This window comes from Misgurnus anguillicaudatus, chromosome 16 (assembly GCF_027580225.2).
Source record: "Misgurnus anguillicaudatus chromosome 16, ASM2758022v2, whole genome shotgun sequence".
Taxonomy (NCBI): Eukaryota; Metazoa; Chordata; class Actinopteri; order Cypriniformes; family Cobitidae; genus Misgurnus; species Misgurnus anguillicaudatus.
The window spans coordinates 25422413-25437778 of NC_073352.2; the positions used below are offsets into that span (position 1 = coordinate 25422413).

General features: G+C 37.0%; 1 protein-coding gene across 6 annotated transcripts in view; it reads left to right on the plus strand.

Moving 5' to 3' along the window:
- atp8a1 (ATPase phospholipid transporting 8A1) overlaps positions 1-15366 on the plus strand; it is a 149813-nt gene that overhangs the window by 52052 nt on the left and 82395 nt on the right. For 2 of the 6 annotated variants that reach the window (XM_073854377.1, XM_055177553.2), the window contains exons 12-16: positions 1000-1127; positions 1478-1555; positions 2865-2953; positions 8315-8359; positions 14147-14219. In XM_073854377.1, the coding sequence (XP_073710478.1) occupies positions 1000-1127; positions 1478-1555; positions 2865-2953; positions 8315-8359; positions 14147-14219 (413 nt within the window). The remainder of the gene's footprint in view (positions 1-999; positions 1128-1477; positions 1556-2864; positions 2954-8314; positions 8360-14146; positions 14220-15366) is intronic. The other 4 variants (XM_073854380.1, XM_073854379.1, XM_073854378.1 and 1 more) reach the window with 3 other exon arrangements.

The window sequence follows — 15366 nt, forward strand, 5'->3', positions numbered from 1 at the left end:
ATGAACCATTATGTGTTTACTACCTTATAACGAGACCTTTTTATCTACATACAAAGAGGGTCCCCTTACATGGAAGTCGCCATTTTGTGCCGCCATTTTTCTACAGAAGCTCTTAGCAGACAATTTTTTTACTAAGTTGTCTACGACGGCGACATGTTTGTCCGGTGACAGCTTCTCTATGTGTTTCAAAAGCAAGGGGTGAGCAGTGGACTAAGCTGTTGGTTGCAATTCGCAACCTCATCACTAGATAGTGCTAAAATTTACACACTGCACCTTTAAATATTGTTTATGCTAAGTCTTTTTAAAAGCTTGCCTGTAGGAATTTATTATGATTACATCATAAAGTCAACATAAAATGTGATAATGTGCTGTGTTAGGAGGCAATAAAAGCCAAATTTTGTATTTGCAATCAGGCCCTGCTCCATTCTGGTATAAAAACAGCCACTTTACACGATTCTGATTCAAGTTTATACCATTTTCTATTTCCATGTTTAACAAATCTCTTTAAATGCCCCATTTCTCTTGGATGTACGTCACACGAAAGTAAATGGGTTGCTAAAATGGTTTCATGTTGACTTCACATGTGAGCTACTTGTCTTGTGTCTGTGGTCTTGTTTATTACACTTTTAATTTCTCTGTGTGCCTCTGTCTTTGTAAAATGGAAATCATGATCATCCACCCCAGTGCATTGCTTGAAATTTTGCACATGTTGTCAATGACTCATAAATCTGATTAAAGGAGTCTAATTGGAAAATGTTAAATTAAAAAAGTTGAATGGAAAAGATGCGTTCCCTCTAAAGATAATGTTTGCACAATGCTTACAGATCAGTGGAGCATTGTGGAAACACTGCATATAAGATGAGCTTGTGGCCTTACTGTCCTTTCATCAACCCCACCCTCAAATCCATCCTCCCATTATGCTTTTCACCACTCGGGGAAAAACTCTTGTCACTTTACAGCCACTTTCTACTCTTCCTCCCCCCACTTTTCTATTTCCAGATGGAGGGGCGGCTAACTTTGGCCTGAACTTCCTCACCTTCATCATCCTCTTCAACAACCTGATTCCCATCAGTCTTCTGGTGACTCTGGAGGTCATAAAATTCATCCAGGCTTTTTTCATCAACTGGGTGAGTGTGAAGCCCAATCGCACGAGCACTGTCTGACATGATGAATATGCTGTCTTTGAAATGCAGGCTGCCTAAACCTCTGGGGTTGCCTCTGGAAAACCTCACAGCTGGAATGAAATAACCCATTTGAAGATGACAAAATTAGATTTGGGCCAGGGAGCGTACTGCACCATTTTAGATGCTGTGCTGTTTTTAGTTTCCCAAAGAATACCAAGTTTATATATCTGGCTTTGTTTTAAAAAATGTTACAGTCATACAGTTGCGTAGTGCAGGTGCAAAGTACAGTAATAAGAAATTAGGTTGTGATTTACTCATTCTCATACTCATACTGGTGGCTTACTTTGTTTTAGGACACTGACATGATGTATGAACCCACCAACACGCCAGCTATGGCCCGGACCTCAAATCTGAATGAGGAACTGGGACAGGTAATTCAAATCTTTAGCTATCAAATCCTTATATTTTCATATAGTTTTAAGTGACTCTGTCTATGAAATCCAGGTTAAAGTCTCATAATCTAATTTTGAAATTAATAAGAGCATCAAAGTTTTATTTCCATCATTGATTTCAATATTAAAGATAATAACTCATTCGCCGCCAGCCTTTTTTTTTTTTTAAGTTGCCCACTAGCATTTTTTGTGATTTTCACAAAAGTTTCACAAAATTCTTCTAAAAATATGTAAAATATATCAAATGAAAGAACAGACCCTCTGCTTTAAAAAAAAAAAAACGTGAAAAACCGTTTCATCCTTTTTATATTTTTTCTCTGCTCATAAACTCTTGTATATTTTTCTTTAAAACAATTTTTTTTAGCAAAAAGCTGAAATAATTGCATTTTTGTGAAGGAATTTTGTTAGAGATCAGATTCAGAATGATTATCAAAACATACAGAGAGTTTAAAATTTGTAAAAAAAAATTGCTTTAGTTTTTTTTATAAATTGGGTAAGTGTGATTACAGATTAATTAACATAAAACCTCATGAGGAACACATTATTTTATGGGGAAAAAATGGCTAGGAAAGAGTTAAGGTTGTATTTTCACAGACTGTTCTTAACATTATGTAGGATGATTTTATGTAAAAACTTTAATTCACAAAAAATTACTTTAGTTGGTTTTTTTTTCACAGGCTGGATCACATATCTGGTTTACTTTTTTTTTCATAAACCACAAAATTGTAATACTGTTCATTTTCTGTAAATTGCATTCACAATACTTTTTTTCAAGCTTGGTTTGAACCAGAGCATCTTTCTCTTGTTTGCCCCTTCCCTGGTCTTTGTTCACTTTTTATTTTATTATTTAGCTCCGAGTTAATGCAGCTATTTAATGCTGTAACTACTTAAACTATTTAGTTTATCCCATTGTTTCTACTATCACAACTTAACACCCACAGGCTGACGCTTGTGTTGTACAACTGATGTATCGCAAGACATGCAAGGAATGCAAGCTGCTCCCAAAGGGAGACTAACAGCTATAAGACTATTTGAAGCATTAGCCTTTATACAAAAGACACATTATAGTGTTCATCATCAAGTATTGTTAGTTTTACCCAACATACTGGATATCACATTAACACAGTGTATTGAACTGTTTAAATTGATTCACTCCCAGTTTTGGAAAATACCAGTTACTAAACCAACCAATCATTCTGATGTCAATTGGAAATCAAATCAATTTTATGATTAAGGCATATATCTCAATTTAATAACTGATGTTTTGCACTCTTATTCCGAATACCAGGTGAAGTACATCTTTTCGGACAAGACTGGAACTCTGACCTGCAATGTAATGCAGTTTAAGAAGTGCACCATTGCAGGCGTGGCCTATGGGTAAGACACGTAAACGCATACACACTTGTTTTGCTTTGGTAATCGGTGGAGTGTACATCTGGCTCTAGCTGTCTTATCCTCAACTCTCTTTTTAGCAGCTGCCTCGTTGCCTCCCTGCGCAGCCGGAGCGTTTCTATAAATAAAAGAGACGGAGACTTACAGTTTTGCACACAGACATCAGTTATTGACGCCTTTACACGCTCACAGATAGGAACGATGCTTTCACACCCCCTGTTTTAGCGTTGTGCGGTACACGCGATTCCGCCTCATTCGCACATCTAGTTTGCGCAAATGCACAAATTGAGTTGAAAAATTGGCGGAAAAACTCGCCGCGTTAACCAATCCGGTGCTTGCTCTAGTAGTGACATGATTACAGAAAGCTAGCGGAGTCGTGGAAGCCCATGACGCAAATTTCCACGTGAATGTCTCGATAACTAGAATTTCACATGCGTCTTTTATGTGTGAATGAAGCGAGTAAACTCAAAATGTTCAAGCGGCAAACTAGATGCAGTAGATGCGAATTTGACACCTCAAACGCAGCTGGTATGAACCCACGCTGCGTTCAGACCAGCCACAGTAGAGGCGTCAAGCGAGAGTTATTTCAGTGTTAAGTCAATGTAAAGACGCGTTTATACGCGTCTGGAGGTCTCGTGGCGCGAATTAGGCGTGTAGCGCAGCACAGTAGACGTGATTCCGGCTTATTTGCATGTCTATTTTGCGCGAATTGGGCGTTGCCGCGGGAAAAACGCGCCGCGTTAACCAATCAGGATCTTGCTCTAGTAGTGACATGATTACAGAAAGCTAGCGGAGTCGCAGAAGCCCATGACGCAAATTTCCACGTGAATGTCTCGATAACTAAAATTTCACGTACGTCTTTTATGTGGGAATGAAGCGAGTAAACTCATGTTGCATTCACACCAACCCCGGTAGAGGCGGCAAAAACACGCTGTTCGTGCGTAGTTGGACGCTTGAACATTTCAGTTTACTTGCTCCATTCGCGCGTGAAATTCTAGTTATTCGAGACATTCACAAATTTGCATCATGGGAGGGACTTCTGTGACTCCACTGATTGGTTAAACCGCCGTGTAAATCCGCTGAAGTTCAGATTTTTCAACTCGCGCGTTGCCCGCGGCACGCTCAATTCGCCGGAACACGCCATCCGCGCCGTACCTTCTGTGCCGCAGGATGCCTAAAAGCGTCATTGCATTGACTTAACATGTAAATCATCCGTGCTTGCCGGCTCTACCGCGTCTGGTGTGAAACCTGCATCAAACTGTTCAAGCGGCAAACTAGGCGCGAATTTGACGCCTGAAATGTGGCTGGTGTGAACCCACGGTTACATTTGATACAAACTATAAAGAGGAGCCATTATTTTGAGCAAAAATTAAGCTGAATTGCAAACTACATTTGCATTTCCGAAAGGAAATATCAGCGCTTGCGAGGATATCAAGAGATTAAAGGTGTGAGTAAGCTTAGATTTTAGGCTTTAGTTTCTGATAGAGCCTCCTATACTCCTATTTTCATAATGCATTGATTGTGGCTTCTTTGCAATATTAGATGGAATGATGTAATTAGATTTAATAAAGGAAACGGCAATCACAATTTAGTTTGTGAGCGATGCAGCCTTGCTCTGTGAGTCAGACTGAATCACATGACTGTAACCTGAGCTGGCGTCTGTCCTGCAGCTCTTATTTAAGAGGAGCATGAGATTAGCCATGGTGGTGACATCAAAAGCATCTCTTACTTTCTTCATTAAGCATGAATATCCCACTGCTTAGCATTTGTTGCAGTCGCCGCAGCACCTGTTTGATCTCTGAGTTTGTACATAACACTTTGAGGTTGGAGAACTGGGCTATATTTTAGAGGAAGTCATGAATATGGATGCTGTCTTTTATCTGCTTTAAATGGACTTGGTCTCGTTTGATGCTGCATTCCTCCTCTACAGCATTTCCCCCACCCAACCGTTTGTGAGAGGAAATTTTGTGCAAAAAGGTTTGATGTGAATATATATCCCAGATTTGACTTTGGTTTGACTGAGGCAACAGTATGCGTAGTGTGTGCTGGTTTAATGTTGTTAATTGTCTACCTAAAATGTATTTTGTGTCACTGTCTGTGTTGTGGTTCAGCGTGTGCTTGTTTTTCTGCTAAGTGATATAAAATCTAAGAATTGTAGTGTTGATTTACAAAGTAACATCGCCATCTACTGGTCTAGCATAATGTAGCGTTTTCTGTCATCTTTGTATATTTTGGTAAATGTAGTGTTAAAAATTTTCAAATGTGCAAAGGAAAACCCTTTCTGTTTTTTGCTACATCATTATGTAGTAAACGTAGGTTTAGATTGAACTATGTCTTTAAGAGAAGTTAACCTCACAAGAGGTTTGCAACCCCCTTGCGATTTTCTCCACTTGTGTCACCATGCACAGCTAATGAAGTAGAAGAGTATTTAATGTGGAAGATCCCTTTGGGTGAAGACATTAATTAATTTGATGAGATGTGGTTTGGGTGCGCTCACAAAGACATGATGGCAGGAATCAAAGCTATTTATATTCATTCTTTCGCCCTTAGCACTAGAAAAATTGGTACAATACAAATTATTTTTGTGTACTGTATTTGGCTTGTGTTTTTATATTAAAAGCTTTGGCAAAGTTGTTGTTGTAAACCAGGCAGTCTTTGCCAGATACTCAAGCATTGGGGCCTATGATGGCCCCAGTTTAATTTCGATTTGTTAATAAATTTTGCCTGGGTCTAGCTTGGCACATTACCAAATATCTCCATACAGATTGATTGAAGAAAAGACCACTGGAATAAGACATAGAGTCCAATTTCATTAGAGTAAAAACCTGGGTTTTGAATCAACAAGTTATATTAAGATTATGTCTAAATCTGGGTCTAATGTCTTGTTTGTGGTCTTATGGTCTACTTCTTGGTCTTGGATTGTTTAGTCTTAAACTGGTGTGAACCTACTGTCATATCATTCGAGATCTTTACGGCTGCATTATCTTTTTTTAACAAATACTTCTGAGAGTTTTTGAAGTATCTGAAGTATCTGTGGAATGTTTTAGTGTTGCAATTGTCCTTTATAAGCAAATCTCTTATGCAAACTCTGAGGTTGCATTTTTTTTCTCCTTTCTGTATTGTCATATTTTCAAGCTATTTTATTCCCTAACAACCTATTGGGTTATACACTGGGTTTTATTTAATTAAGCATGTTTATTTCAAAAGATAAAATATGTCCATTTTTAAACATTTGTTTGAATGGTAAAGAGGTAGTCAAATGTAGTATCTGCGGGACTTCTGCTTGCCTATATTACTTTAAATTCAATGTCCTCAAAACCCTGCTGAAATGTAGGTATATGTGCATTGCGAGTCAGCTTAACCTTTGGTTTTATACTTTCAGCCTTGAGTCTCTGAATGGTTACCTTATTCATTGACCATGGTATATTCAGCAGTGGCGGCCGGTAACTTCTTTTTTCGAGGGCACACGATGCAAAGTTTGTCACAATGTGCCCGTGATGTGTGTGATTCGTCATTTCAAAATACTGTATGTGTTTGGCGCGTTGAGTGAATCTATGTGCATCATGTGTCTTGTCAAAATAAGTGTCTGCTGCAGACTCCTCTAAAGGGTTTATGATAAAAGAGACGCTCGCGTTTGTCAGCTACTCGCATAATCTCATGCGTAATCAGAGTTTTCTGTTAAGGGATTATATTGCTGCAAAAAAACATGAAAATCCTGTGGATTTTGACACATCGTACTGTTTTGTTTTTTTCACAAAGATTAGTCTTCAATGATGCACAAAATGTCATTTTGTTTTTCTTGTTTATTTATTTGTGTCAATACTCACATTGCCCATTCTGTATTCTTCACAAGTGCCTGGTCTTTAAAAACTTGGTCAGGCCAGCGTCCACTCACATTACAATTAACAAAGCCTTTGCACTCCAATACGTAGATCGTAACAAAGGCGGCAGAATAATTTGCTGCTGTCAGCCCCGCTGTAGTGACTGTGTCTATGTCTGCTGGGATACAGAGACAAGACCATCCATTTAAATCTCTGCTCCTGCTGACCTCCTTTAATAGTATTTACAAAGAGTATAAGCTAATGATTAACATAGACATTGACTTTGTGCTGCGCCAGCCTCCTGATCATTACATTACTGATGCTACACTGAAAAAAAACAACTTTACTTTAAAAAATCCTTGTAATAATTTGCACAAATTTTTGAAAGAAAAATGTACTGCTTTTTTAAAGTACAACTTACCTACTAAAATTAAATAAAATCTACTTAATAATGCATGAAGAACATTTGTTAAATAATTAAGTAAATGTGACTTAATTATTTTTATTTAAGAAGTTAGATTTATTTTAATTGTTTAGGTAAAGTCTATTCATTTTTGGAATATTGAAGCCTTGCGGTCCTATAAAATATTAAATAAGTCTTATTTACTGTTGTATGGTAGATTGTATTTACTGTTTGTCATAGGATTGTGGGTATTTCCTACAACATGTGCAAATAAATTTCAGTTTATTTTACTTGAATGTTTTAGTTTAATGAATTTTATATGCTCAAGTTAAATAAACTCAGATTTTTGACTTGAACGCGCTAAAGTTTTTTTATTAAAATGTGCCTAATTATTTTTGGGACTTTACGATTTACTTTTCCCATACAGTTCATTTTGTAAATGAATTAATTCTGTATTTATCATAATTTACTTAGGAAAATATAGTTCTCAATAATTTTTTTTAAATATTGTTGCCCATGTTTGCCAAAAATAAGTCGCATATCAGTTCCAAACCAAGTTTAACTAAAAATGTTAAAATATATTAAAGGAGACATATCATGAAAATCAGATTTTTCCGTGTTTAATTGTGTCCCCAGTCAACCTAAAAAATGTGAAAAAGATCAACCCAGTAACTCCGTTTTGGTAAACAATTCTCTGCATGCATGTGAAAATAATAGGTCATTGAAATTTGGCTCCCCTTATGATGTCAAAAGGGGATAATACCTCTCCTTAATCTGCACTATCCAACCATGGCACTGCCATTTAGTGCAGAGATCAGCTCATTTGCATTTTAAAAAACACACCCAAAACCAGCACATATTTCCTCACACCTACAAAGTGGCAATTTTAACATGCAAATAAATTATCTATGGTATTTTAAACTACAACTTTACATATGTACTCTGGGGACACCAAAGATTTATTTCACTTAAAACTTAAAAAGTCTTGTGAAATGTCCCCTTTAATGCCTATTGGCAATTGATATAAAATTGGTTCCCACTGTTTTCCTCTAACACATGCAGAGTTAACACGGTCCCTTCTGTTTTGTTCTGTCTTGTAACTGTTATAACTTTACCCAACAGTCATGCAGCTGAAGTTGAGGATGGTAGTTTTGCAGAGGAGGACTGGTAAGGACCAACGCTGTTGGATGTTTTTGCTTCTGTAATGTTCTTGCCGTGATGCCTTGAAATGTGGTTTGAACCATTGTTTGCGACGTGATTGTGTTTAGTGGATTTTGGCAGCACAGTGTGACCCAAGACTAGGATAAGTATTGAATGTGGGTTATAAATGAGCTGTAGGAGCTCAGAACCTGAACTAATAGCACTTAAATTGTTAGGGGATAATAGTTACTGAACATAGCCAGAGATGGATCACATATTTTATCCAGTCGAATCCATGCAGGGCTTATAAGTTGCATGTGTCACATTGAAATTTTAAAAGATAAAATAATGATTGCGTAAAGGTTTGGATATCCTGATTTGATTGATAGCTTTTTGACAATATGTGACACTGGCCCACAAAACATAAGTTTTTAAGCAGCACGGATATATTTGGAGCAATAGCCAGCAATACATTGTTGTATATAATACATTCTTTAATGGCAAAAATCATTAGGATATTAAGTAAAGATCATGTTTCATTAAAGATATTTGTACATTTACTATCGTAAATATATTACAAATTTAATTATTATTAGTAATATGCATTGATAAGGACTTTATTTGGATTAAGGCGATTTTCTCAGTATTTTGCATCCTCAGATTTTCAAATAGTTGTATCTCAGCCAAATATTGTCCTATCCTAAACCATACATCAATGGAAAGCTTTTTATTCAACTTCCCGATGATGTATAAATGGCCAGGGTCACATATAACGTAATAACGAATGCACTCAAAATGCATGCAGCGCTTCTTGGGCTGAACTGTGAGCAATGAGAAAAGCATGTAACTTTATTGGAGCAGATGAGCCACGTGCAGGGAAATGGCGCAGTGTCTGTATTTGTGTGTCTCGGGGGCATTGTGTAAGCGACACGTGCCTTTTAGGACCCAGCACCTCTGCTGTTTGTTTTGTTTATGACTCTTATCAACACACACACATTTAAACACGTGCAAGGTCTCCCCTACCTCCCAATGGAGCTGTAATAGGATATGCTACATTGGCTGATGTGGTACTGCACTGTATGTGATGGAGAAAAAGTATGTGTTTGTGTTTATATAAGGTGTTGACTTAATTATAATATATATTAGATTATTAAAGGTTAACACTGCAGTAGATCAGAGGATGGATATGAATGGGCAAGAACGGGCCATCAAGGTCTAATAACTGCAGCACTGCATTCAGTTTCCATAGTAACGGTTGCCCCTCTGGGTTTTGGATCACCATAACTGAGGCTATGTTTAGAAAGAGATTCGGGTGTAGTGCATACTGTGCAGTGTGCACTAAATAATGCATACTATTTTTGCAAAAATGTGTGAAATGGTATGCATTATACACAGTAATATGCTACATTGCATTACATGAGTACATTGCATTGAAATTAAAGTAGCTATTTTGTATTTTTATTCCAGTTTTGTGGAAAATAGTTATATTTTGCATCAAACATTTAGTACATGGATGTAACTATTTATTTTTTACATGTGAAATGATGCTGAATTAAACTTTTGGTTCATTATAACACTGGAAATTAAAGCTATGTTCAGCACATTGCATTGTGGGATACTGTATAAAAATAAGCATACTATACACTATACATACTGCAGAAATAGTATGCTGTAAGACTATTACAGTAAGGACTAAGCCTGAGACAGGTCAGACATAAACGTATGTAATTTCTGAAACCATGAGACCCATAAGTGTATTAAATTGCAGTTTATTGCTGTGTCATTCTGTTTCTGTGTGAATATCCAGCAAAGTGTTTGCTCGGTCAGCACAATGGAAATGATCCGAGTGTTCATGTTGCATGATATGTGGCTTGTTTTGTTTCAAAGCCTCTTTATTTTCTCCTTATAGCACATTCAGACTAATACAGGCTTCGCCTGATCCATTGTAACCAGTAGATTTGTGTGTATGTATGCGAGAAGAGCATGTCTGCATGCATCCCTGTTCAAGGTGTTGAGAGACAGGAAATTAGATTTTGCCGGCGCCGTTTCGTAATGTTCTTTTAGTGTGATGGATTTGACTTTCATTATCCTTCAGCCTGAGATTTTGCCCTCAGCTTCACAACATCCTCGGAGTAAAGAGATGAGAGCCGCCCCCTTTGAAAACAGTCTGTATGTGATTGAATCTTATGATACACTATGGTGTTAGTGTTTCTGAATTGGTAGAGCATTGCATGGGTCATGGGTTCGATCAATAAGGAGCACATTTTGATAGTGAACTTCCTTGCACTGCAAGTCACTTTGGATTAAAGCATTTTATACCTTTGTCATCCTTAACTCTTTCCACGCCATCGATAAGTTAACTCGTCAATTAAGAGAAAATGCTTCCCGAGTATTTCCGGCTTTCCGCAATACCATTATTATCCATCAGGTGGCACTCTTCCTTAACTTATAAAGCCCGGAAGTATCACCCTGGGGCAAACAGCTGCATGTCTGTGTATGTTTTGAGGATCACTCTGCATGATCTCTATCAAAAAAATAAAAAAAAAATTTAATCATCTCAGCTTTTTGCTTAAAATTTGGTGTTTTTGAAGAAACCTACCCATATTTGAGAGGTGATAAAAAATATTTTCTTTTATTTGATATATTGTATGTTTATATAATTTAAGAAGAACATTTTCTTTTGTGAACTTTTTTGAAAATGCTAAAAATGCTGGCGCTGGTTGGCAACACTTTTTTTAAAAACACTTGACGGGGAAAGAGTTAAATATATACAATAGTAAATGTATAGTATACCATAATAAAACCATTAGCAAGATAAGAAGCCAGAAGCTGCAAAACCACCCTCCATTACACTTTTATGGTCAACTTACAGGTGTCTGGAGTTCAAAGGTCAGGTTGTGGTGTAATTAATGTTAAGCACAGGAGCTTTCCCTGGCCTGGTGCAGTGACTTCTTTTGCATAATACTGATATTGATGAAACCCTCAAAAACCTTATAGATTACTTTGCAGTACAAAATATTGACAAGACCTTTTCATAACAGCAAGCTTCATACTAAGAGGTTATTTAACAGCAGCATTTTTCATAAACAGTTTTCAAATTAAAGACATAGTTCACCCAAAAATGAAAATTCTGTCATCATTACAAACCGTCATGTTGATCTAAACCTGTATGAGTTTCTTTATTCTGTTAAACACAATAGAAGATGCTTTGATAGTTGATGTTAAGCACACAGTTTATGGTACCCAATTACTTCTGTAGTATTGGTTTTACCTACTATAGAAGTCAGTGGGTACCGTCAACTGTGTGGTTACCATCATTTATCAAAATATCTTTTTTTTGTGTACAACAAAAGAAAGAAACTCAAACAGGTTTAGATCATCATGGGGGTGACTAAATGATGACAGAATTTAAATTTTTGGGTGTACTACCTCTTTAAAACCAGGATCAGTCATATGGTCCCATATGCCCGGTCGCCCTCTCACACCTTCATGCACCATGGCGAGAGCTGCCAATATAGACAGTGCTACCAAAATTTTAGTGTAAAATAACTGGTTATAGACCTTTTGCGAGTCGACGTCACAGTTACGTCATGCGCGCATGTGGTGGCAAAAAAAACGTGGAAATGAATGAGACATGAGTGAAACGAACAATATAACTCACTAGAAAATGTTTTGTGCTGTTGAGTGTCAGAATAGGAATGCCAAAATAAATGACCTTCATTTTTATAGTATACCGTCGTCGAAGACACCATTTGAAGATAAACGTAGGTGTTTATGGTTGCAATAAAAGCCCTCAAACGGACAGACTGGAGTGATGAAATCATCTGAAAATCTTTTAATAATTAGAATAGAAAATAATTAGTGAAGATATCCGGTGTTCTGTCGAAGTCTGTTCCCTCTATGTGTCTCTTATAGCGTTTTCATCACGTTACGTTTATAATTTATTTAGAAAGATTAAAGATTTGAATGAGTTCATAATATCAATAATATTACCATTTATTAAAGTTTTCATATTTTTTTCGTTTTCTATTACTACTTTTTACCTTCTATCTTAGCCTATGTCTTCTTCCTGTTTGTTCTAAATTATGATGTTTACTAATAAATATAAACATAGCACACACACACACACGATGTAAAGTGTTAATAATATATAAGCAGGCCTATACAAATTAATTTGTATGTAAACATAATACAGTTTTAGAACAAACACGTAGGCTATAAATATAAGAAAGAAATTGAAAACAGGAAAATGATCAAATATATAATAAATTATATTATACAGAAAACATGATAGTATTGCTCTTATAAGTACTTCAGCGATTCATACTGTAAAAATAATTGATTTACCAATAAAGAACAAAACATACATTACATACCTGCACACAATTAGTAGCCAAGCTTTTAATTTATTTAAAAAATAAACGTAACTTGGTGAAAACGTTATAAGAAACATTACACTTAAGAGAAATATAGGGGAAACAGACTTTTTTAACGCTAAAACATTTCACACCTCGATTGAGAAGCATTCACTTTCTGCCACCAGTTGGGCTCCGCCCACAAAAAAGTCATCTCTGTTTGCAAACACGCAAAAGGTCTATAAAGTATTGTCTTAAATGAAAAACATGTAATGAGGTTGGTAGTTAGAAATGAAACATTGAATATCCATTCACAAAGCTTGCAAAAAACTATTGTTGAGTCTAGTTTTTAAATAATGTGTTCAGTTGTAACCACTGATCTATATAAATGACTAGATTGCGCATAAAGCGCTTAACGTAACAGCGTGAGGTGAAGCCAGCGGAGAGTTGGAGCCGCCATCTTGGTATACCCAACCGGCAGAGAGCGTCATTAACTTCCATTCAAAATCATGTTTTAAATTCACCCGCTTTACAGCGTATCAGTCACGCAAGATTAATTTTAGGATATGTGTACGTAAATTTACTGTTAACTCTGGTGTTATCTGCAATGTTTATGTTTTACTTGGGCAGGAAAATGGATTTATAAAAAAACGTTAAGGTGAGTGTGTCTGCTGCATTCTGTTAATGACACGGGTATAAATAAAGTTTTTTTTGACATTCAGCTACACTGTCAGCGTTATTTCTCTAAATAAGTTTAGGTAACTTGTAAGTTTAGATAACAACATTTACAAAACCAGCAAATTATTGCATACCCATACGGTACAAAGTATGATTATTTATTTAGATTTCAGAATGAGCACATTTCTCATTAATCATAAATATACTGCGGTCTGTCTGCTGATCTGATACTGTAAAGAAGATGAATGTATAATAACTGATTAAAAACTAAAATGTACAACTTTCAGTAAATAACTATGTACATGCTTAGGACGTTTGCTTTGTAATAATGGGAGACTTTAGATATAAAAATGGAGACTAGTAAAGTGATGTTTTATCATTGAAATCTGATAACGTCCATTGATTTGATAGAATGTTTGGGTATACCAATATGGCGACGCGGTGGCTTCACAGTTGCGACGTCATGCGCAATCCAGTCATTTATATAGATCAGTGGTTGTAACATTGAAATATTAACCCACCATCATTATTGACATTTTTCTCAATGATCTTGGATGAATAAATTTTTTCAAGATTGCATAATGTATCAACTCATCAAGAGTAGATGACATTCAGGTGTATTTAAAAAAAAATGGTTCAGTTTAGGGAGAAAATATGGCTTCTGCCCGCTGTATAAATGCGAGTTTTAAATTTTTTTTGCTCCTTCTCTCTCGCTCTCACTCTCTGTCTCTCTCTCACTCTCTCTCTCACTCTCTCTCTCTCTCTCTCTCTCTCTATGCAGTCATAGCTCTCAGTCCACAGAGGAAACTGGATTTAATGACCCCAGCTTATTGGAAAACCTCCAAAGCAATCATGTAAGTACTGTAATGGCCTCACAGCTGCTCAGTCGTGCCCAGCCAGCCAGAAATGTGCGCACAGACCCTGATATCCACGCCCTCACACTTCCTGCCTCTCCTTACGGCTGCGCTCCTTCATGAAATCTACTCAAAACTGTTTACAATGACACAACTACATTCGGCTGGTTTTGTGTGTTACTGTGAACATCTGGGTCTTTTAGTCTCTTGTGGCGTCCCTGTATTTGTGTCAATCACCAAGACAGCATTTGGTTACACATGGGTCCATCAGCAGGGGCTTACATACAGTATCTCCATCCTTTTAAATGCAAGGTCCCTCACCTCACGGCCACCTGAGCTTCTCCTTCCCTTTTGCGTCCATTCAAGCGGCTTTTCATTTGTCCTCCAGAGGGTTTTGTTCTCTCACAGGAGAGCTCATCAAAAAAGATGTGAATGTTGAAACGTAAGATGACTGTAATCGTACTCAAATAGCTTAGAGCAATGCTTCGTGACGTCATTCACGGCCTAAATTTATCCACCAATTATTGCTCTGGTTTTTACATTTCATTACATGGCTGCTTTACTGTGTAAAACTAAGGCTGTGTCCGAAATACCCTTAAATAGTGCATTATTTGAAGGATCATCCATTTTTAGTGCTGTCTGAAATCATATTGCACTCATTTAACCCCACAATGCACCCAATAATGAATTTACAACCAATGTACACTCACAGTTAGCCGCTATGTATCCACTGAGGCTCGCGATTAATGTATTTTTCAAGTCCCGGCGAAAGATGGCACTCACACTTCAGCACTTCCGTTCAGCTCAAGTGTATAAATTCACTCATTCGAGTAAACTATATTAGTGGACTAATGTAGGGAATAATGAATGAGGGTATAGGGGGCTATTTCGGACACAGGTGGTTGCTATTGCCATGCAGCTGCTAGGGTGCTTTGGGTGGTTGGTGGGTAATTAAAGGCGGGGTGCGTGATTATTTTTTTTTAAACACTGGAAGTCGATCAGCAGTAAGGGGCGTGTCTACTAACCGACATCGTCACATGTGTGGGGCGGGTCTATCAAAAGAAGGTCCAGATTCTATTGAGGTAGGGGCGTGTTTGTTTAGGTGATTTCAAATGTAAACATTGTCTTTCAGTGATCATGCACCCCA